This window comes from Ascaphus truei, chromosome 1 (genome assembly GCF_040206685.1).
Source record: "Ascaphus truei isolate aAscTru1 chromosome 1, aAscTru1.hap1, whole genome shotgun sequence".
NCBI lineage: Eukaryota > Metazoa > Chordata > Amphibia > Anura > Ascaphidae > Ascaphus > Ascaphus truei.
In genome coordinates, this window is record NC_134483.1 from 52168161 (window position 1) to 52192390 (window position 24230).

General features: G+C 42.8%; 1 protein-coding gene across 3 annotated transcripts in view; it reads left to right on the plus strand.

Moving 5' to 3' along the window:
- The window catches only part of SPEF2 (sperm flagellar 2), a 245736-nt gene that overhangs the window by 101998 nt on the left and 119508 nt on the right, over positions 1–24230 (plus strand). For all 3 annotated transcript variants that reach the window (XM_075588085.1, XM_075588094.1, XM_075588104.1), the window contains exons 11-14: positions 2778–2997; positions 7269–7399; positions 17909–17981; positions 22373–22449. In XM_075588085.1, coding sequence (XP_075444200.1) covers positions 2778–2997; positions 7269–7399; positions 17909–17981; positions 22373–22449 — 501 coding nt within the window. The remainder of the gene's footprint in view (positions 1–2777; positions 2998–7268; positions 7400–17908; positions 17982–22372; positions 22450–24230) is intronic.

Here is a 24230-nt window from a genome sequence, read left to right on the forward strand (position 1 = left end):
GCGTTTACTCTCATTGAAGTCAGTGGGAGTTAATGCTGGGACCTGTTCGATAGCGCGTACCAGCACTTGATACATCTGCCCCAAAGATCTTACTGAAGGAAGGCTGATGTTGCAATTCCTAAAGGCAGTTTTAGACAATCACAATTATGTCCATTTTAAAGAGTGCGCACAAAAGCTGTTTTTACCTCAGTACATCTCCAAAAATAAAAAAAAGTCTATTGGATGATTTCACAATGAAGAATGCTTTGAAATTAAGCCAGCTATGTGCAGCTTCACATGTAAGCTTCATAGTGGTAACATATGCAGGGCCATTATTACATGACCTATTTAACATTTCTGGTGTAAATTCCGGTCAGACATGAACCATCACAAGACTGGTGGTTTTGTTTAAATAGCTTTATGCCGTCCAGCATGCGAGAAACATGTCATTTGTGACTTCTACAATAGATTGGGCACATTACTTTGTAGAAATAAAGATATAAAAATAAAAAATAAAGTACCTTTTCAATCATGACTTTTACAAACATTATATTGTAATAATAGAGGTTGGAAAGTGAAGCACTCTGGGGGTTATTTACAGTACTTAAGTCTTGCAAAACTAGTAACTAGCAAATAAAAGCACCATATTTATTAACGTTGAAGAACAGCAGGTGCGCAAATTTCATCAGGACATGGAAGAAAATAAAGACACCCCATAGTGCAATATTATCTGGTTCAACAAATAGAGTATTGATGAGGACTCTAGATTTTTCACTCACATATTATTTTCAATCATGACTTTTACAAACATTATATTGTAATAATAGAGGTTGGAAAGTGAAGCACTCTGGGGGTTATTTACAGTACTTAAGTCTTGCAAAACTAGTAACTAGCAAATAAAAGCACCATATTTATTAACGTTGAAGAACAGCAGGTGCGCAAATTTCATCAGGACATGGAAGAAAATAAAGACACCCCATAGTGCAATATTATCTGGTTCAACAAATAGAGTATTGATGAGGACTCTAGATTTTTCACTCACATATTATTTTCAATCATGACTTTTACAAACATTATATTGTAATAATAGAGGTTGGAAAGTGAAGCACTCTGGGGGTTATTTACAGTACTTAAGTCTTGCAAAACTAGTAACTAGCAAATAAAAGCACCATATTTATTAACGTTGAAGAACAGCAGGTGCGCAAATTTCATCAGGACATGGAAGAAAATAAAGACACCCCATAGTGCAATATTATCTGGTTCAACAAATAGAGTATTGATGAGGACTCTAGATTTTTCACTCACATATTAGACGTGATGATCAGGCAGTGTGGTTGTTATAAGTTACCAACTTTTCTCCAAAAAGGTACTCCGTGTTTACACAGGTATTATACCATGGGAAGGGAGGGAAAATCCCCATATAGAAAAGAAAAAGCAAAAATAGTATAATATTGCTTTTATTTAAAAAAAAACATAAAGTAATGCACTTACATAAGTGACTTTGTGGTGAGCATTTAGACCCCCCTGGGTCAATTTGGACGAACAGCACTTTACACAGCAACAGCTTCTGCTTCACGGCCGATACAGCATCCACTGGGCATCCATAAAGCAGTCCTCCATTTTCAATTTCCCCAACAGTCCTTCCTTTACAGTGTCTGTTTTTGGTGACAGTGTTTGTTTTAATTGTTTTAAATTATGCGTATTCAGTCCTGTTGTAATAAATTAATTTCTATTTGTGCAACCTTGAGTGCCCCCTTCCGTCAAGGGAGTCCCTTACCCTTGTGTGACATATAGACACACATATAGACATCTACACATATATTACTGTCAATGCATTTTGCTCTGTCATCCCCAAATAAAAAAAAGCTTTACTGTACTGTGGAGCCGGAGACACACACTGAAAGAAGCCTCTTCAGTTCAGATCTCTCCTAAAAAATAAATAAAATAGTAATGACATTCACTGAATTTCACATAGACCACCAGCGTTCTGGCCTTTGTGATGTCCTAAAACCATCATGAGAGCACTCAAGGGGTTAAGAAGATAGAAGAGGGTTTGACCTTGATTCATGCCATTTTATTAAAGCAACTTTAAATTTGCCACATGAAACATATTGCACTTTAATCCAGTGGCGGGATTGGGGCTGCAGAGAGCTGTTAATGTCCTAGTTGCTGTCTCTCTTCTACCTTCTCACTAAAGGTATCTTTGAATTTGCTGTCTGAAACAAAGGTGCTGTAAATTCAACAGGAGTTTCAGGCATTCCTAAGCCATTAGCATTTAGATTTTAAACCAATTAACCTTGTTCACCAGTCCTACTTCTTAGCCTATAATAAGTATTAACAAGGACCAGCATGAACCACTTTCAAGGCTTGAAGAAAAGACATGCTCTTTCTGATATGTTGCAGGCTGTCTTATGGTGAACATAATGTTACAATAAATAATGTTTGATCAACCTGCCTGCATTGAGAAAATCTACTTCTGTATATGCTGATACCAGTTGTAAGGATCACTATTTACTTTTGGGAGCGACTGTGCCATCAGTTAACTGTACTAAGCAAAATGACACCCTGCTACAGTACTTGAACATGTCCAGCACATGCACACAAATATAGATCAATCGCATATACAGTTTAGTGAACCGTTTTGAAAACCATGAGAAGAGTAAATAGAAATCTTGAAATCCTAATCTGAACATAAATTGTGATGATGCCTAGTGTCTGGAAAATGAATGTGACTTAGCTTTTCTTTCATGCGGTGCAAATATTTTCTACTGGCTCTTTCATTATTTTTTTTGCTGTAGACGATGGCGGGGGAGTGGAGTCCACAAGAAGATGTGAATACGAAAGCACCTGCACTTAACAACAACATACTGGGCTATGTGGTCCGCAGACTGTTTGAAATCATCAGTCCTCCCCAAGCCCCCACACCACCACCTGTGTTTCCTCCATTCCCCATTAAGGGCTGTATTCTTGGGAAGCATTATTCTGGAAAGAGCTCATCTCTGGAACACTTGGCACAGGGTACCACTATTTTTGTTAACCAAGAAATCCTTTATACTACTTCTGTATTGTACTTACACAATTTCTTTGGTTATTGTACATTCAAAAACTTGCAAAAAGTGCAATTGTTCTTCAAATCTAGTGCCTTTCTTAAATTTATTAGATTTCCCCCCCTTATTTTTGCAACCAGTTTTTTTCCATATGTTACAGTGCACGATACCTGGTAATTCCTTTGCTAACAGGCATTAATTGTCACTGAAGGGATTCATAGGTGAATATCAGTGCAGATAGAGGTACAATATGCAGAGGAGAACTTAAGTTTCTTTGTCAGACTTGTAAATATTAGAAAACACATTATACAGATGTGTTCAGTGTCACGTGGTCGATAAACCGCAGTGCAGTCACGTGCGTTCATGGCCCCAAAAACAGAAAGCGGCCTGGGAAGATTAACTCTGCAAGTTTCCCTGCTTCTGAATGGGACCTGCCGGTCTAGCCGCCAGTCTGTAATAGCTGCGCAGGAGTCCCAGAGAGAAGCCGTTTCTCTCTGTCTCTCCGAGCAGATCTTAACGTAATTCCTGCGCTTTTTATAATACATTTTTACACAGAATTGAAGCAGGGTGATTTCTGGAGCTGAACCCCATTCATTTCACCTCCAGTGACCCCCTGCTTCCCGAGATGCAGACTTCTGCCGAGGGTGCCGGTATCTCTGCAGGTTTAAAGGTCCCGCTTCTCGTGGGCAAATAGGAAGCCGCACCGGATGACGACACAGCTTCCTATTGGCCCATTATGGAGTGGTAACGGCACCCCCTATGGAGGTGTGTATCTCCGGAAGCAGGGGGGTCACCAGAGCTGAAACTAATTGGATTCAGCTCGGGAGGCCCTCTGCTTAAAACCTATGTAAAAAAAAAAAGCAACGCTTGGATTACTTGCCCCTTGATGACGTAGATGCCTGAATATGAGCCTCTACATCATGAGTGGGAATACTATAGGACCACATTTGAACATCAACATCATCAAGGGGGTTGAACAGGACATTTAAATCACCTACAGGTGCTACTGCCGGTTTTGAACCGCTTGACTTGCGAATTCTGTACTTCATCCTGTCCCACGCCGCGAGATTCGAGCGACCAGACTAATGGCCCATCAGATAAACACAGGGGAGGTCCCTCTGTTTTAATGGGACTCACGCTGTATGAATCTTACCTGGCTTCACCTGCGCACCTCTATCAGGTGATCGTGGGGCTTTTATTTTCTTAATACAGTATTGTACCAGGGAGTCTCCGGAGCTGAACCGCATTGATTTCAGGTCTGGGGACCACTGCTTCCTGAGTTACAGGCCACATTATGGGGTACCGGTATCCCAGCAGCCATGTTTAAATTCTCCCACGTCACAGTCCACGTGATCAGGAGATTTAACCAAAGCAAGCAGATACCAGCAACCCATAACGGGGCCTGTAACTCGGGAAGCAGGGGTCCCCGGACTTGAAATCAATGCAATTCAACTCCGGAGACCTCATGGTACAATACTATGTTATAAAAATGAAAGCAGCTTCATTACCTTAGTGACTAAGGCAATGAAGGGGTTAAGCCAGACTACCTGGTGTAGAGGGGGTGAGTGAACGGGGTCCCCAGGGTGGGTGGTTAGGTCTACCGAGAAGGTTGCGGGAGGGTTCACTCCCACTACCCATCCGAGAGGCCTAACCACCCATCCTGGGACAACTACTCCCTTCACCCACCTCCTCTGCCCCCAATAAATATATCAATACAATACATTGAACAACACCTACCCCCGCTCCCCCCCAACACAGTACAGTAATGGGCAATCTGGATAATAGCTCATTTGCTCATTAAAAAATAAAACATAACCAAAACATTACCCAGCCAGCATATAGTAAATGACAGTTCTATTTACCCCTGCCAGCATGAAGGCCATCCTCATCCTCCTCTTCTTCCTCTTCTTCAGTGGGTACCAACAGTGTTTTAATTTACTGTTGGTACCCACTAAAGAAGAGGAGAGGAGGGTAGCCTTCATCCTGGCAGGGGTAAGTAGAGCTTTCATTTACTATATGCTGGCTGGGTAATGTTTTAGTTATGTTTTTTTTGTTAATGGGCAAATGAGCTATTATGCAGATATGGATAATAGGGATTTTTCCCATTACTGTACTGTATGTGTTGGGGGGGAGGGTGACGGGGTGTGGGGGAGGTTAAGTGTATTGTGTATATATACGTTTATTGGGGGCAGAGGAGGTGGGTGAAGGGGGTAGTTCCCCAGGATGGGTGGTTAGGCCTCTCGGATGAGTAGTGGGAGGGGTTAACCCTTTCCTTACCATACCGGTTACTACTAAGGTAATGAAGGGGTTAACTTCTCCTGCAACCTTCCCAGTAGGCCTAACCACCTACCCTGGGGCAATTATCCCATTCACTCACCCCCTCTACACCAGGTAGTCTGGCGTAACCCCTTCATTGGCATAATGAAGCGGCTTTTATTTTGATAACATAGTATTGTACTAAGAGGTTTCCAGAGCTGAATTGCATTGATTTCAAGTCCAGGAACACGCTGCTTCCCGAGTTACAGGCCCCGTTATGGGGTGCGGTATCTGCTTCCTTTGGTTAAATCTCCCGATCACGTGGGCCGTGACGCGGGAGAATTTAAACATGGCTGCTGGTATACCGGTACCCCATAACGGGGCCTGTAACTCGGGAAGCAGGGGGTCCCCAGACCTGAAATCAGTTCAAGGAGACCCCCTGCTACAATACTATATTATTAAAATAAAATAAAAGCCCCGCGATCGCCTGTTAGAGGCGCGTAGGGAGAGTGACTTATTCAGTCTATCTCTTACTGCGCATCTCTTACAGACAGGTATAACCCGGTAGGATTCATACAACGCGAGTCCCATTCAAATGCAGGGACCCTGACTGTGTTAATCCGATGGGCCATTACAGCCTGCTGTGGACCATCTAGTGGAGTGTCCGCGAGATGGTCACGTTTTTTCCTCGGAAAGCGGTTCACAACAGGCAGTTGCACCTGTATTGGTAGATTAGTAATTTCGCATTAAACTGAACTTGTCAGACACTTAACTTTTCATTCAGAAATAGGACCAGGCATTTTGGTGAGAGTTTATAGTATGTGTAGGGTGTGAAATACAGTAGTTTGACTAGACATAACTGGGAAGCATGCAAGGGGCTACCATTGGCAGGTATCAGGCTGTTATTTAGTGATATGTCTGTCTATTTTGTTAAAAACAGGATTTTTAAAAATGAGAGTTGCACAAAATGTAAACATTATATATAAAAAAAAAACCTAAACAGAAGAAGTGGTTAATTTACCTTAACCCAAACTTTGTAAAGTACTGAGATAGGCTCCCCTTTTGCCAACATTATTAGGTAGAATTTTGACATTTTAAGGGTTTTACCTTGAATATATGTTATATGTGTATATATTTGCCACACTCCTAAACATTTAATTTTTTTATTTGGGATTTGACACAGGTGACTTAATTTTGATAAAAAGCTCAGTACATTAATAACATATATACTATTTATTTTAAGGCTACTTTTTAAACAGGGGTGTTGTCTGCCCTTTCATGTTCATCTTTAAATGATTCTTCAACAATTAACTGGTTATAAACTATAAACAATTAACACCGAAACACTGCTCCCTCTGACTAATATGCCATTTGCAAAAAATAAAGCATTAGATTATAATAAGCATAAAATATTTTCGCTTTTTTTAAGTTTGAAAAATAAAGGTCAAAAGACATACATTTGCAATCTGAAATAATACATTTTGCTAGGAAAAAAGGGGGAGGGAAAGATCATGTAGATAGTGATTCCATAGACCTAATGAGTCTAAAGATACATGGTACAATGCAAGTTAATACCCAGTCCAAAATAAAATATATTGGAGTGCAAACAAGGACGATACCTGAAGACATAACCATTAGTAGTTTTACACGAAGACAAAGAATATAAATACATGATTTAATATTGGCTTACAGAAGCACTCCCAGAGTTTGGGAAATAGTCGGTGCACCTTTTGATAAGGTACTTTAAAAATGCAGATGCTTTTCCATGGCAAATACATGCCAGATTTTGATTAAAATTAGATTAAGTGGGGGAGGAGAAATTGTGTTAACTGGGCCCTTTAGACTCCCACATCTGAGACCGTCGGAGAGAAGGCCACCACTGGAAATGACTTCTAAGGAAATCTTATTACACTGTAGGCATATCTATTGTCTTACATCATGTTTTATTTCAAAATGTATGTCATTAAACTAGTTCTTTTGTGTTAGTTTACAGCATTCAGGTGCTCTCTGTTGATGCTCTTGTGCAGGAGGCTATCCAGGCTAATCATGACAATGAAGTAGAACACGTTATAAGTGTGACTGGTGCTGAGCAAGAAAAGGATGATAAGGAGGACAAGGTAACACAGGGTAAAAGGGAATCAATGTGCAGCCAAAAGTAGACAAACATACACGTTTTTCCATTATTGTACACATTGTACTGTGATATAAAATGTATAGGTAAGTATTGCTTTTAAACCGAAAGATGTGATTTTTAAAGGAATATACGGTGTAAGACAGTCTTGCTTTTTAAATAGAAGACAGAGAATACTGAACAATGTTAAGATAGTGTAAGTTTTACTTAAGTGTTTCTCAGCCCTCTCCTTAGGACACAGCAGCAAAGCCATATATTAACCAACTAATCCCACATTCCCATATATGAAAAGTGCTAATATGTGCTTGCTAATGCTCTGATTCCTCCTAAAGCTTGATTTGATTGGAATGAAGGTAGAAGATTTAGGAATACTCACTTACAGTACTTGGTATTGTATATCTTTATTTATATAGTGCCATAAATGTACATAGCGCTTCACAGTAGTAATACATATCATATAAATAACAAATAATATAAATAACAGGTCATGGGAATAAGTGCTTCAGGCATAAAAGTAACATTAAGGAAGAGGAGTCCCTGCTCCGAGGACCTTACAATCGAATTGGTAGGTAGGGAGAACGTACAGAGACAGTAGGAGGGCGTTCTGGTAAGTGCGTCTGCAGGGGGCCAAGCTTTATGCATCGTGTCCAGGATTATCCAGTGTATTCATATGCTTCTTTAAGCAGATGTGTCTTAAGGTGGGTCTTAAAGGTGGATAGAGAGGGTGCTTGTCGGGTATTGAGGGAAAGGGCATTCCAGAGGTGTGGGGCAGAAAGTGAGAAAGGTTTAAGGCGGGAGAGAGCTTTAGATACAAAGGGGGTAGAAAGAAGACATCCTTGAGAAGAACGAAAGAGTCGGGATGGTGCATAGCGAGAAATTAGGGCTGAGATGTAAGGAGGGGCAGAAGAATGTAAAGCTTGGTGAAATATTACTAATACTGTACTCACTAAATCCTAAAGCCAGCTCTCCAATAAACAAAATACAATACAGTATATTCCAAGTATGCTGGGTTCTGGGTTGATTATACAGTATGTGGTGCCCATCTATGCAGCCTTCTAAACCACACAACTTTCTTTTACTGCCGTTTTAAATCATTTTGGTTCCTACTCAATATGCTGTGAAGTCACTTCCAAGCTACTCTGACATGGAAAAGGGGCTTCACACCATTTTGAATAGGAACTAATGGGGATATGTATCAGCACGGTGTGCTTTTCTCCAAAATAAAGAGTAAACATTAAATGCAAACAAATCAAGCAATAAATACTACTACATCAATAATTGCAAGCAAGTGATTAATATATTCGAACAAGTGAAAATGTACAGTAGGTGACCCTAACCTTTCCCTTAAAAAAAATTGAGGAAAGTTCTGTGGGAAAAATAGACTGTTCCTTAGTCTAAACGCATTGAAGGGAAATGGGAGAGAAAAAGAAAAAATATGTGGTGAAGTATGTTCAGGCAAAAATAGCACTCAGAATATAAGGGGGTCCCTTCATGTTAGGTGTTTCATGTGGAAAAAAACCAGGGTCGACTAATCGCTCGGCATATAAAGATAATTTATAAACGTTATGGGAAATAATCCCTAACCACACAATCTAGTGATTCTTTTAAGCTTTTCTTAAAAACATATGGAGCCAACCAGTACAGCAAAGTTCTCCCTTCTCATGTGTAACTGTCTCCAAGTTGACAGTCTCTACGGGCATGCCGGCATCTGACATCACTTCCGGTCTAATCGGTCCGTCTCTGGCTTCTGTCCTTCGTCACCCTACGCGTTTCACAGGCATTTCCTGCTTCCTCATGGGTTCATGTCGTTGTTCTTCAACCAGCTTTAAATACCCCTATCACTCCTGTCTGACATCATCAAAACTCTGAGTTATACTAAACCAAGGATTAATTAATAAAGTAATATCCCAATCTGAGTTTGAATACATCCTGGGCAAATGCCCTAGAATTGCTACCTTGTATAGCCTACCAAAACTACACAAAAAGAAAAGCACCCCCTAGGACGTTCAATTGTCTCTGGCATAAGTAGTCTAACTGAGAAGGCAATGTATAAACTATATTAAGACCTTTTGTAACATCATTAATACCTCAGAGATACAAAATACATTCTTAACAGACTTGATGGGGTCATGACCATTGAGAACATCTGTAGAGGGAGAGGGGGATTGGCCCGGTATTAAAGGGGTTTCACCCCATATGGCCACCCCCTGACCTCACCAGGGAGGCAAGGGGTTAACTGGACTGCGGTCCAGGAATGTGGTTTTTACCTTGCTACAACATTCCAATGTGTATTTCCCCTGTTATCATGTATTGTTATCATGTCAGTGTCTGCACCACACACACACACCGGGATCCCTCCGGAAGGAGAAGGGTTAATAGTTAGGAAGTGATTATAGCCCTTTGTTTCATGTTCTCGCCTTTTCAGGCTCCATTTTGCAGGGTCCCATAGGTCGCCATTGCAGCTCCATTCATTTCAATGGTTAATCCAGCGGTTTTGGACCTGTTTCCCTCGAAGACCAGCAGGTGGCGTCCGAGAGGAGGAGCGGCGGTTTCCCATTGTAAGTCAATGGGCCCATTGACTTTAATGGGGATTCCTCGACGCCAGGAACAGGTTGCAGCCATCCAAACCGCAAAACCGCAGAAGCGGAAACAATGTCTGAAAAAGAGCTTTCATCACTATTAGGTTAGTTCAACGACAAGTGTCGTGGGAACCTTAGGTTCTAGGGCCCCTAGAAATAAAATTATTTTTGCCCCTAGCTCCTAGGCCTCCCCACACTCGACCACCCCCGGGCCCGAAAATCCAGGACCCCCGTAAAGGGTCGCGCGCGCTAAGAGGGTCGCGCCATTAACTTCAGTGGCGGAGCAAAGCACAGCGCGAGAAAACGGCTAAGTCCGAAACCATGAAAAGTGTAAGCCCATGTATCCGGTTCTGGGAGGACCAGAAGGCTGGGATTTGGGTCACCTGTAGTCACAGTTCCGGCATGACTGCATAACCATTTCCAGCCCTCTCCGACCAACCAGACGGAGTGTGGGCAACTGTAAAGATCAGTGATGATTCCCATAGACGTCAAAGGCGGCGGTTCCCCATTGAAAGGCTATGGTGGAGAAGTCCCATAGATGCCAATGGCGGAGTTGCCCCATTGAAAGTCTATGGCGGCGGAACCCATTGACTTCAACAGCGGAGTTGCTCCATTAAAAGCCAATGGCGGCGGAGCCCGTTGATTTCAATGAGAAATTAGTAAACAGCAGAGATTTATTTTAAAGCTGAGAATCCTGTGCTACAGAAATAAAAGTTTTAACCTGCATTTGTGTATCTCCGGTCTGGAAGGTCGCAACGGGCTGAAACTTGGCCACGATGGAGAGTCACTTCCGGCATGAAGGACTGGCCCGTTTCAACCCACTGGGCCCAACAGAACCTATTAATTTTAATATGTCTTTATATTAAAAACTGTACTGAATCTCAAAGCAGGGATAAAAGCCTGCGAAGATTCCTGCCATATGTGGAATGTAAATGGTCAGGGGGGCATCCTATTGTCTACAACAGACCCCCAGATCAAAGGTTCAGCCACCCTAGCTGTATACATTAGGGCGGAGAAATACAGGGCTTGAGTGGCCTGTAAGTGTTATAACTCACACCTACAAACAAAGGGTTTCCTGACCAGGTCCACCATCGGTTAGACTTGTCGGCGCCCTGACTTTTGTGTGGGGTTACAGAAATGAGACCCCCAGGGCCCAGAGTACGCATGTGCCAACTAGCTGGGGGGCATGGGTTATTAATGTTCCCACGTTAGAGATTGGGTGCAGGTAATTGTTCTCCAATAGCCTGCACTCAATGATAGATATAGGGCTGAAATGATATATAAAATGGTGTCAGCCTATATCCATTGTCTTCATTTTACCAACTGATTGATGCCTGATTGCTGTGGAATTGCTAATCAAGATTCCTGATTACTTCTGCATTCCCCCTCCCAAGTAAGTGCATTTCTTGTTTGTTATTTGTATCATCTGCTGTGTTCACCTATCTAAGGAATAAATTCTTTTATTATATCTAAGCCGTGTTCAGTTCAACCCAGTTATTTGGTGTATATTATATCCTGTCATAAGTTACCGTGACAGGCATATAATAAACTGGTGGCAGCAGAGGGATTGAACTGAACCTGTATTACAGTTTACTGCGGGACTCTGTAATACAGCTGGAACTCGGGTGAATTGCGAGTTCCTAAGGCTAAAGATATTGAACACGCGGTGTGCAACATATAATGCAAGTTATAACACCACCTCACTGTTATGACCGAACCTCTACCAGCCGTGAACCATGAGCGAGGGTGAAGGCTCATCTAATATCCGGACCAGAGCTCAGCTACGGGAAAAGTGTCGAGAATATGGACTGCCCTGGGAGAACCAAGAGGTTGCGCAGATGATGGAGGCAATCAGAGAGCACGAAGCCCGGCTTGCAGAGCCCCAAGATACAGCTCAGCTTGCCCTTGTGCAACTGCCCGGAGAGCAGGGAAGGAACCCAGTGCCGGGGCGGCAGAATCCCGGGGAGGGAGCGGGAGCACCTCCCGGGAGCAGTGCAGCAGGAGGGTTACTGGTCGCCGCGGCTACCAGTTCGTTCACCCCTGCAAATGCTGGCACTGATTACTGTGTGGGGTGACAGAGGGACACCGGAGGAGCGGCTGCAGTTCATCACTATGGCGGTGAACCGGCCCGCTTATTGCCCCCCTGCCCACCAGGACTGAGATACTCTCAAACTGGACCATCACAGCCTCACCAAGTTCGTGGAAGGTACTGATCAAATCGACAGTTTCTTAAAGAACTTTGAAACACAGTGCCGGCGGTACAAAGTGCTTCCCCAGCACCGGGTCGCACGTTTGGACCCCTTGCTGTCCGGCTTGGCTAAGCAGACCATGATGGCGCTTCCAGAGGAATATGCTGATGACTATGATCATTTAAAAGAGCTGTTATTATTTAAATATGGTCTCACCCCTGAAGGCTACCGGGGCAAATTCCGTCTGGAAGAGAGACAGACCCTGCAGTCCTATGTGACTTACGTGACCCTCATGGCCCTGTGTGGGCTCAGATGGGTGGAGGGCTATGGGGCAAAGACTCACCAACTCCTGCTGGATCTGATTTTCCAGGAGCAGCTCATGTAGCAGGGTCCTCCGCCGGTGAGGGCTTGGGTGTACGACAAAAAGCCCAAGACTTACCAGGAGGCAGCGAGGCTTGCAGATGATTATGTCGCCAGCTGGGCGCTGATGCCCGCCAAAGCGGCTGTGGCGGCCCCAGTTAAAAAGACTGTCAGTACTCCCCTATGGACTCAGAAGCCGCCTGCGGGCAGCGGTCCACAGAAGGCGGGAGAGCTTCGGCACGAGCGCCGATGCTACAACTGCAAACGCACGGGTCACATCCGACCAGATTGCCCGGAACCCCTGCGTTCCAGTGGACCCCATCAGGGGCAACGCACCCCAGCTGCGAAGCCGGTACCCCGCGTGTGTGTGGCTTCCACCAAAGAATCCGGACCAGTCATGGAAACAACTCCCAGCGAGACGTCCCATGCAACGCCTGTCCCGGTTTCTTCAGTGCCTATAGCCAGGAGAGGAGGACATCCCAACACGGCTCTACAGCAGACAGATGGCCGGGGCAGACACCTCACCCCGGTCACAGTCGGTGACCGACAAGCAATCGGCTTGATGGATTCAGGTACTGCGGTAACCCTGGTCCGACCTGATATGGTCAGGCCAAAGGAATTGCTCCCAGGACCTGGGATGCAGATTACTGTGGCAGACAGAGAGCCACGTTTCCAGCAAATTGCCAGGATCTTTTTGGATTGGGGGGAGGGACAGGGTGTGCGGGAGGTGGGGGTTTTGCCCGGTTTGGATGCCGAAGTTCTTCTTGGCAACGACCTGGGACCGATGACCTGCACCTACGACCGGGTACCAAGACCCGCTGCTGTGGCGACAGTCACCCGGAGCCAGACCGCGGCAATGGCGGCGGCTCCAGTCCCCCTGCCTTTGGGACCAACGATAGTGGAAGGCGCTGAGGAGCCCGGGGAGGTAAGCCAGGATCAGTTGCAACCACAGACTGACTTACTGTTTCCCCTCACCATTACCCATTCCCATGACATGCACATGACTGGAGGGTGGCCAGAATTAGGAGCCCAGTTTAGGGAAGCAGTAAAGACAGACCCCAGCCTGGCCGGCATGAGACTTCGGGCGTCCGAGTCTCAGGCAGGGGAGGGCACTGAGCACTGCCTATGGCATCGGGAACTCCTGTACAGAGAAGCGGGGAACCCAGGGATAGAGGAGGGAGTGACCGGTAAGCGACAGCTAGTAGGGCCCCAGGGGTACCGACAGCAACTGTTATGGGTAGCTCACTCTATTCCGTTGGCGGGGCATCAGGGGGTCAACAGAACGCGAGCCCGGTTTTTACAGCATTACTACTGGCCGGGGGCATCCCGGGATGTGGGCACTTTTTGCCGCTCTTATGATGCCTGCCAGCGGGCAACCGTGTGAAGGCACCCCTGAACCCACTACCGGTAATAGGGGAACCCTTCCAGAAGGTCAGGGAAGCGCTACATCCTCACGTTGGTGGATTTTGCCAACCGGTACCCTGAGGCGGTAGCGCTTGGCACCATAGATGCCAAGACAGTAGCAGCAGCGATGCTGAACATTTTTGCTAGGGTAGGTTTCCCTAGTGAGATCCTAACCGATCAAGGGTCGCAGTTCATGAGTGAACTGTTACTTTGTCTCTGGGATGCATGCGGTGTACAGCACCGGCGCACTACCCTGTACCATCCCCAGACAAATGGATTATGTGAGAGGTTTAACGGTACCCTTAGGGCAAAGGGTGGGTGGCGGGCACCTCAAACCAGAGCCAGCCAAGGTAGAAGCCATAGTTCAGTGGCCTGTTCCAAAAACCAAGAAACAGGTCATGGCATTTTTGCACCGCAGGGTACTATAGGAAGTTTGTCCCACAGTACAGCGCCGTGGCCAAACCCCTGACTGATCTGACCAGAAAGCAACTACCTGTGCTTATTACCTGGACTCCTGCCTGTGAAACTGTGTTTCAGGCACTGAAAACTGCGCTTGCTGGGGCCCCCATACTGGCGGTCCCGGACTACACCAAACATTTTCTCATACAGACTGATGCCTCGGAATTTGGCATTGGGGCCGTGTTGAGCCAGGTGGGGGAAGACAGCAGAGAGCACCCCGTGGTGTACCTCAGCCGTAAACTGCTCCCCAGGGAGGTGGCATATGCCACCATTGAGAAAGAGTGCTTGGCCATTGTGTGGGCACTCAGAAAGCTTCAACCTTATGTGTATGGGTGGGCTTTCACGGTCATCACTGACCACAATCCCCTGAGTTGGCTACAGAGGGCATCAGGGGAGAATGGCAAGCTACTAAGGTGGAGCTTGGCCCTGCAAGAATTTGAGTTCACTATCCAACACAAGAAGGGTAGTGAAAACAGCAATGCTGATGGACTTTCTTGTCAGGACTATCCCTCTGAGACTGAGTTCATTAATAGTGCCATCAGTGACCCACTCCCCGTGAGGGCCAGTGGGCCACAGGTCACCCATTAAGAAGGGGAGGTGTAGAGGGAGAGGGGTATTGGCCCTGTATTAAAGGGGTTGCACCCCATATGGCCACCCCCTGACCTCACCACGGAGGCAACGGGTTAACTGGACTGCGGTCCAGGAATGTGATTTTTACCTTGCTACAACATTCCAATGAGTATTTCCCCTGTTATCATGTATTGTTATCATGTCAGTGTCTACACCACACACACCGGGATCCCTCCGGGAGGAGAAGGGTTAATAGTTAGGAAGTGATTATAGCCCTTTGTTCCATGTTCCCGCCTTTTCAGGCTCCATTTTGCAGGGTCCCATAGGTCGCCATTGCAGCTCCATTCATTTCAATGGTGAATCCAGCGGTTTTGGACCTGTTTCCCTCGAAGACCAGCAGGTGGCGTCCAAGAGGAGGAGCGGCGGTTTCCCATTGTAAGTCAATGGGCCCATTGACTTCAATGGGGATTCCTCGACGCCGATCTCCAGGAACAGGTAGGCAGCCATCCAAACCGCAGAACCGCAGAAGCGGAAACAATGTCTGAAAAAGAGCTTTCATCACTATTAGGTCAAGTTCAACGACAAGTGGCGTGGGAACCTTAGGTTCTAGGGCCCTTAGAAATAAAATTATTTTTGCCCCTAGCTCCTAGGCCTCCCCACACTCAACCACCCCCGGGCCCGAGAATCCAGGGCCCCCGTAAAGGGTCGCGCGCGCGCTAAGAGGGTCGCGCCATTGACTTCAATGGTGGAGCAAAGCACAGCGCGAGAAAACGGCTAAGTCCGAAACCATGAAAAGTGTAAGCCCATATCTCCGGTTCTGGGAGGACCAGAGGGCTGGGATTTGGGTCACCTGTAGTCACTGTTCCGGCATGACTGCATAACCTTTTCCAGCCCTCTCCGACCAACCAGACGGAGTGTGGGCAACTGTAAAGATCAGTGATGTTTCCCATAGACGTCAATGGCGGCGGTTCCCCATTGAAAGGCTATGGCGGAGAAGTCCCATAGACGCCAATGGCGGAGTTGCCCCATTGAAAGTCTATGGCGGCGGAACCCGTTGACTTCAACTGCGGAGTTGCTCCATTAAAAGCCTATGGCGACGGAGCCTGTTGATTTCAATGGGAAATTAGTAAACAGCAGAGATTTATTTTAAAGCGGAGAATCCTGTTACAGAAATAAAAGTTTTAACCTGCATTTGTGTATCTCCGGTCTGGAAGGTCGCAGCGGGCTGAAACTTGGCCACGATGGAGAGTCACTTCCGGCATGAAGGACTGGCCCGTTTCAACCCGCTGGGCCCAACAGAACCGATTAATTTTAATATGTCTTTATATTAAAAACTGTACTGAATCTCAAAGCGGGGATAAAAGCCTGCGAAGATTCCTGCATATGTGGAATGTAAATGGTCAGGGGGGCGTCCTATTGTCTACAACAGACCCCCTGATCAAAGGTTCAGCCACCTTAGCTGTATACATTAGGGCGGAGAAATACAGGGCTTGAGTGGCCTGTAAGTGTCACACCTACAAACAAAGGGTTTCCTGACCAGGTCCACCATCTGTTAGACTTGTCGGCGCCCTAACTTTTGTGTGGGGTTACAGAAATGAGACCCCCAGGGTCCAGAGTACGCATGTGCCAACTAGCTGGGGGGCATGGGTTATTAATGTTCCCACGTTAGAGATTGGGTGCAGGTAATTGTTCTCCAATAGCCTGCACTCAATGATAGATATAGGGCTGAAATGATATATAAAATGGTGTCAGCCTATATCCATTGTCTTCATTTTACCAACTGATTGATGCCTGATTGCTGTGGAATTGCTAATCAAGATTCCTGATTACTTCTGCATTCCCCCTCCTAAGTAAGTGTATTTCTTGTTTGTTATTTGTGTCATCTGCTGTGTTCACCTATCTAAGGAATAAATTCTTTTATTATATCTAAGCCGTGTTCAGTTCAACCCAGTTATTTGGTGTATATTATATTCTGTCATAAGTTACCATGACAACACCTACCTAGTAGGCTTGGATATTGAGACATTGTATATGTTGCGTGATGAATCTATCCTGTTTATTTTCCACATGAAACACCTTATATGAAAGTACAGTCTACAGGAGAGATGTACTACAGAGATACATGCAGTAGCTTTTCCAGTCAATGCTTTAAATCCAGCCACTCCATCTGAGTGCATCTCGTACCTCCTTATATTCTGAGTGCTATTTTTGCCTGAGTGTACTTGACCATATATTTTTTCTTTTTCTCTCCCATTTCCCTTCATTGAGGTTGCACTGTTTTCTCTCATGTTTGGTACAAAGCAAAAATGTTCATTGGTATCAATTTGCACCAGCGGCATAAAGTATATATCAATCTTGTTTATCATGCTATTTACATTTGAAGTAGATCTCTGAAGAACATAGATTACGGTTTGTGTGCCAGAATGCCAGAAGGTTTATGGCACCTTCTGCCACGAACCTTCCGGCTTCCCCGTCATGTGACCACTAATTCAGTGATCACATTACAGTGATCTGCCCTAAAGTCAGTAATAGAAACAGAGGTTCACCTCTTCTTCCGTTCTAATCGCACTATCCGCTCCCTTAGAGCTGATGTCGCAATCTTCCCTAGAAACATCGCAATGCACGTCATCCGGCACATAAAGAATTTATACCATCTGAGAGCTGATGGATTTATATGAGAAAAAGAAAAAGTGAAGCAGTTATAAGGCAAAATTTTGACATGTCTCCATATAATATTGCATTGGCTATCTCCTCCTATGCCCCCTCCTCAAATCACTCACTGGTGCAAGGGTAGCAATGATACATTAGAGGTGCATATTATTACTAAATATCACTCTTATTTCTAAAATATCAAGTGAATGAATTTAACAAAAAGGAAATAATAATAATACAGTAATAATAATGTTTATCATTTTATTGTTTGGTTTTGTACAGATCATGAAGAGTTCTCCCTTAATTTCTAATGAACTTGCCACATCAGTTGTTGAAAGTATTAGTAAAGCTAAAAGTAAGTAATTTGTTAAAATATATTTAAGAATGTTACTTTACACAGAAACAGAAAACTGACATCTTCATTAAATGTAAAAATTACTATTTTATTGTTATCTTATTATTTTGATGGCGGTTTTTTTATTACGTCCTACCCAAGAAGCAACATTTTACTACTACTACGAAATACTTAATACTCCTCTTAAGCTTCCTTTAGAATATAGCTTTATACTTTACATGGAAAGTGTAATCCTGTCTTTACGGAATTAGGCTGCGCTTATAGTGCCTTGCAAGGCGACGTCGCTCCAAAACAAATCAATTGACTCCGTCTCAAGCACTTATAGTGAGTGCGATGGAGCGACGTTGCGACTGAAAATTTGGAAGCCGGCTAAATTTGATTTTTTAGAGACAGTCGCCACATGTGACTGTCTCTAAACAATCAAAATGCACATTTGTTTTGGCTTATTTTTATTTTATGGTGCCCTCTGTACACTTTCTACTAGGGGCACTTTGTGTGCTTAAGTAAAGAGAAATGTGCAAGAGCACATTCAAAGATGCCCCATACCTTTGGAACAACCTCAAGATCAGTATACAGCAAGTACCTTCTATCAATACTTTGAAATCAGATCTGAAGATACACCTTCTAAATGAAGCATTTCAATAGCCCGAGCTCAAGACTATTTGTCCCCAAACACACAGAGGCACTTACCAACCATCGTGGTCATGCACTGTCCTCCCCTGCACTTGTTCCTTCTCCCCCTACTGCAGTAGTGGCCAACTCCAGTTCTTAAGGGCCACCACCAGGTCAAGTTTTAGGGATATCCCTGCTTCAGCACAGGTGGCTGAATCAGTGTCTGTCTTCTACTGGCATACAGCCACCTGTGCTGAAGCAGGGATATCACTAAAACTTGACCTGTTGATGGCCCTTAAGAACTGGACTGCTAAATCTCCTAACTGCACCTCCATCCTTACAACCACGCCCATCCCGGCAAATATACAACATAGATCAATTATAAACACATACTGTAATGTACAGTACAAAGTGTGGCATCGGGATGCCAGTATGAAATGTCACAAGCACATTTACCAATCATTTTGCCCCAAAAATTTATTTTAGACATATAAAAAAAAGAATGAAACATAATACTATTAAGTTTAATATTTACAATAAATTAATAAATAAATAAGAGAAGGCTAGTGTGATTAATAAAGCCATAAAGGGAGCACTAGAATGCAAGGGATCACATATACTGTATATTGTCATGTTAGAATACCACCTTCAAGAAGCAAAACATCAAATCTTGTATGTTTTTCTTAAATGAATCAATTCTGTAGTATTAGATAATAGTAAGTTTAAAAAAAAATTACATTCAACTCCTTGTGCCATTTTTGAGTTTTAAAGCATCCTAAGATTTCTAAAGCAGGTTTTATCTCACCTTCTAAGCAGTGCAAGATATTTGCAACACATTCCTGTTTGGGATAATTTTTTGCCAATGTTCCCAGAAGTTTGAGTTGCACACTGTAACCATAGATAATGTTACCCTATTAATATAAAGGATACCTTTTAGTTGCTGAGTTTCACTGACTGAAGGATTGATTGAAACTGAAAGGCGGCCATTATGTTAGGCACACAATCAGGATTTTGACAGATTTATAACAGGAGCACCAAACGATTGACAGTTTAGGTAAAAATGTAGAATTATACATTGCCACATGCTTTACGATAAAAATAAGAAGCAGGAAAAAAGGGGGTAAGTAGTACTGTATTGCTATTTTCAATAAGAGGTCTAATGCTGTGCAAGGGAGCATTACATATGAGATTGCCGACTCCCTTCAATTTACAGTACTCCCATGATAGATATTAAAAGAAGTACTAATCTGAGAGACCGTCTTGTTAAAGCAGATCCAGTTGATAAATATTCTAAGAAATGTTGTTCTTTTCTATGAAAGTTAGTTGCTCTAAGAGCAAAAATTATTGTTCCATTTGTACTTCTATGATTCAGGCAGATAGGAGAGAGCTTTAAAATAAAGAATGATGATACTTTGTATACGTGATTATGTAGTTTATTTATTGAAAAGTCCCTGTGGAATTGTATGTAGGCAGAACAAAATGATTTCTGAAGGTCCGTATTACGGTATATCGTAGCTACAGTACTGCAAATGAAATGTGCACATGAAAAGATATTTTTAAGGATGATTGGAGCCCTTTGGCATCTCATTTTGTCACATGCAGGCACAGTGTTTCATCTCTAAGATGTATGGCAGTTAAATAAAATCTTATCATGGGGAGATCTTTAATCATAACGCCTATGCACTAAAGTTAATTTAGGTTAACATTACAGCATGTTAAATAGCCTAAAGTATCTTAATTCATCTGGTTCTATGTATACCAATTACCATTATTTCCTTCAACACACTGTTAGATTAAGAAAAAAGAAATTATCTATATCTATCTATCTATCTATCTATCTATCTATATAGATAGATAGATAGATATATAGCTCAACTTCATTATAACGCGATCCATTACAACGCGAATCCGCTTATAACGCGATGCAAGAGTGGCTCCCAATTTTCGTATTTATAAACACTTCACAACACGATTATTGGTATTTTAAATACTTTATTGTACAATGCATACAATTCTACATTATTTGTAATGCGATCAGCTTATAACGCAATGTGATTCTTTGGACCCCAAACACAACGCTATAAGGGAGTTGAGATGTATGTATGTATGTAGGCAGGGGTGCAGACCAGTCTAACACATGTGAATGTGCTCACAAGTGATATTCTTTATTGCCTTATCGTGTATATGCTAACCGTGGAGGTTTTTTGTTGCCTTTTTCACCCACCATAACTTAAAATGTATATGGTAAACCTACCCAACCTAGAAATATTGCAAAGCAAGTATAAACCAACCTCACACTGATGATACCCATCAAGGTTGAAACATGTCTATGAGTGGTTTGACTTGCTTTGCTAGTCCCATGCTGTGCACAAAAGCTGTGTGAACGGCGATGCATCAGCTTAAATGGGCTCCATGTGAATGGATATTCCAGGCAAAGGTGACACATTGTGTGCTCATTTGCATGTCATTTCCCAGAATCCCTTGCTGCAGTGGGAGCACTGTATGCTAGGTGATAATGGTTGAAAGGCAGGGGTGCAGACCTGTCTGAGACATGTAAATGTGCTCACAAGTGATAATATATATATATATATATATATATATATATATATATAGGTCGAAACAGCTGTCTGTGGGTGGTTTTCTGGGTATGCACCTTAACCCTGGCTGTGCTCAAAGCTGTGACCATGCAGCAAGCTTAAGCCTATAGGGAACCATGTTAAAAATGGTTATTGAGGCAAAAAGTGACACTGTGTGCTCATTTGCATGTCATTTCCCAGAATCCCTTGCTGCAGTGGAAGTGCTGTATGCTGGGTGATAATGGGGAAAGGCGGGGTTGCAGACCTGCCTAAGACATGCGGATGAGCATACAGTTGTATTTGCATATATATATATATATATATATATATATATATATATATATATATATATATATATTCCTCCCCGGCATGGACATTTGGGCTTCTCTTAATTATTAATTTATCAGGAATATTAATAATCGTTTTTTGTTTAATACATTTTATGCATTGTTTATTGTGCTTTTGTTGTTTGTATGTGTTTATAAGTAACATATCTTGTATATACGCCGAGGTGGGTGTGGTTTTAATGGTGCAGGGGACTTTATAGATTTGGCAGTCTTTTTTCATGTCACGATGTCCCTGTATATTCTGGCTTTTGTATGTATATTTTATCTTGATGAAACTATGTAATGGCACTGATGCCTAAAGGCACTATGATGATGCCTTATCGTGGCCCTTACTATGATGATGCCTTATCGTGGCCCTTACTATGATGATGCCTTACCGTGGCCCTAACTATGGTGATGCCTTATCGTGGCCCTTACTTTGATGATGCCTTACTGTGGCCCTTACTATGATGATGCCTTACTGTGGCCCTTACTATGATGATGCCTTGCTGTGGCCCTTACTATGATGATGCCTTATCGTGGCCCTTACTATGATGATGCCTTACTGTGGCCCTTACTATGAGGATGCCTTATCATGGCCCTTACTATGATGCCTTATCGTGGCCCTTACTATGATGCCTTATCATGGCTTATACTTCTCAAATACATTTCTCAGATAAGTATAATAAGGAAATAAATAGCCTATATTGTCATTAATTATCCTTCTCTGTAGAAAGATTTTTTTTTTTTTTACTTGGGACCCAATACAACTTTATAAATCATAAATAAACTACTATAAACACAAATCAAAGCTGTATTCAATATATTGTATGAAAAATACTTCACATTTAAGCACTGTCAATTACTGCTGTTTTAGGAAATGATCAGACTGAAGAAGAAATATCTCAACATCAAACAATGATGTCAACTAAACTCGAAGCTGCACTGCCTAAGGTAAGCAAGATACTAAAGTTGGGTGGGTAGATTTCAGGACTCACCAGTGATCCATTGACCAAAATGAGGGCTACAGTACGTGCTACCCAGTGCTGGTGAGCAATGAGATCCGACAACTATTTCTCTTGATGTAAGAACTTTTCTTATCTCCACTTCATTTTTTTATTTAATCTCTTAATGTATTATTGTGATTTTTTTGGTTTTTGAAGTAGCATTATTTACAAAGTTGGTTCTTAAATGCAATTCTTTGATTCTCACCAAACTGGCCACATTTTATACCCTGGTCACATTTTTAAGTTCAAAAGTATTGGCTTCTAAAAATTGTGTGTTGGGGAAATGCCCCCGTAGATTGAAGGTACAGTATTTGTGTGTCTGCAAATGTGCAGACTTAATAGAAAAAGGAAAAAAAATATGGGCCTGGCAGAAAGCTTGTAGAATGAGAACATACATCACATTTAAGTTCCATAAAGAACACTAATATAATAATTATATAAATATATACTGTAATATGCTAAAAACAGGGGAACACTTCATATTTTCATACATTATATATAAAACCATGCGTAAAAAATACTAATCTCTTATTGCATTATTACAGGAAGCAGAATGCATTGACACAGCCAAACACAGGGGAGGGGGATGGGGGGTGCACACATCTGGAAAGCTTTGTTGAATTCCCATATTTGTTTTCAGTGTTAAAAGAGAATAAGCTTTCAACTTCAATAATTGTCTTTCTTACATCTTTCTTGAAAAGCTGTCTACTTACAAAATTATGTTTGATCAGTAAATTTGGGATATTATTGCAAGTTTTTTGTGTCCACGCATCTTACTTTGTAGATTTTCCTTTATTCAGTAACACAGTCAGAGTTTTGCAGGGAAAGCTATGCCTTTGTAATTAAAAGCAAGGTTTCTATTTAAAACCAAAAAGAACCAGATTGCCCAGATGGTTTTTAAACCAACAGATCACAAAGGAAATAGTAGACATGAAAATAAATTGGAATATTTATATATGGCCACTGCCTGCCACAGTCTCTCGCTAAAAAAGAAGGATGGCTAGGTTTGATATATTGTATCTACGTTTATATTTACATGTTATCATCCAGTATATATATAACATTTTCCCACTAAAAGAAATGAAGGTGGTGCTACTTTTTCCACCAGCATTGCAGCTGGGGGACTTTGAAAATGTCCCCCTTTATTCCTTAGCAACATCGTCCATTCCATCTTTTGATATGAAATGTATACAAAGCAATGCCTGGGCATTTCATTGTGTTATACGAGGCCAGAAGTGGCTAACACCAGTCCTCAAGGGCCACCAACAGACCAGTTTTTCAGGATACCCCTGCTTCAGCACAGGTGCTCGGTAATAATGACTGAGCCACTGCTTGAGCTCCCTGTGCTAAAGCAGGGGTATCCTGAAAACCTGGTCTGTTGGTGGCCCTTGAGGACTGGTGTTAGCCACCCCTGTACTAGGCTGTACAATAAAACATTTTACATACCCATAGTTGCTTGCTCTCTTCACAGTGTTTCTCTTTGTGCTTTATCACAGAATGAAAATGTGTTGGTACTTCTGAAGCTAGATGCACATATTATTGGCATCACGTACTGTAGTACTAGAGAGCACGAGAATCGCTTGAGGTGCAGCCCAAACAGTACTGTTAGATTCAAAGTGTGTGCCACTATTCCCCTGAGCCAATGGGGAGGTGCAAACTGCTAGGCAGAATATTGAATATCACTTGAATGTATTATTGAATGAGGTATTAGGACTCAGTCACTTTTTC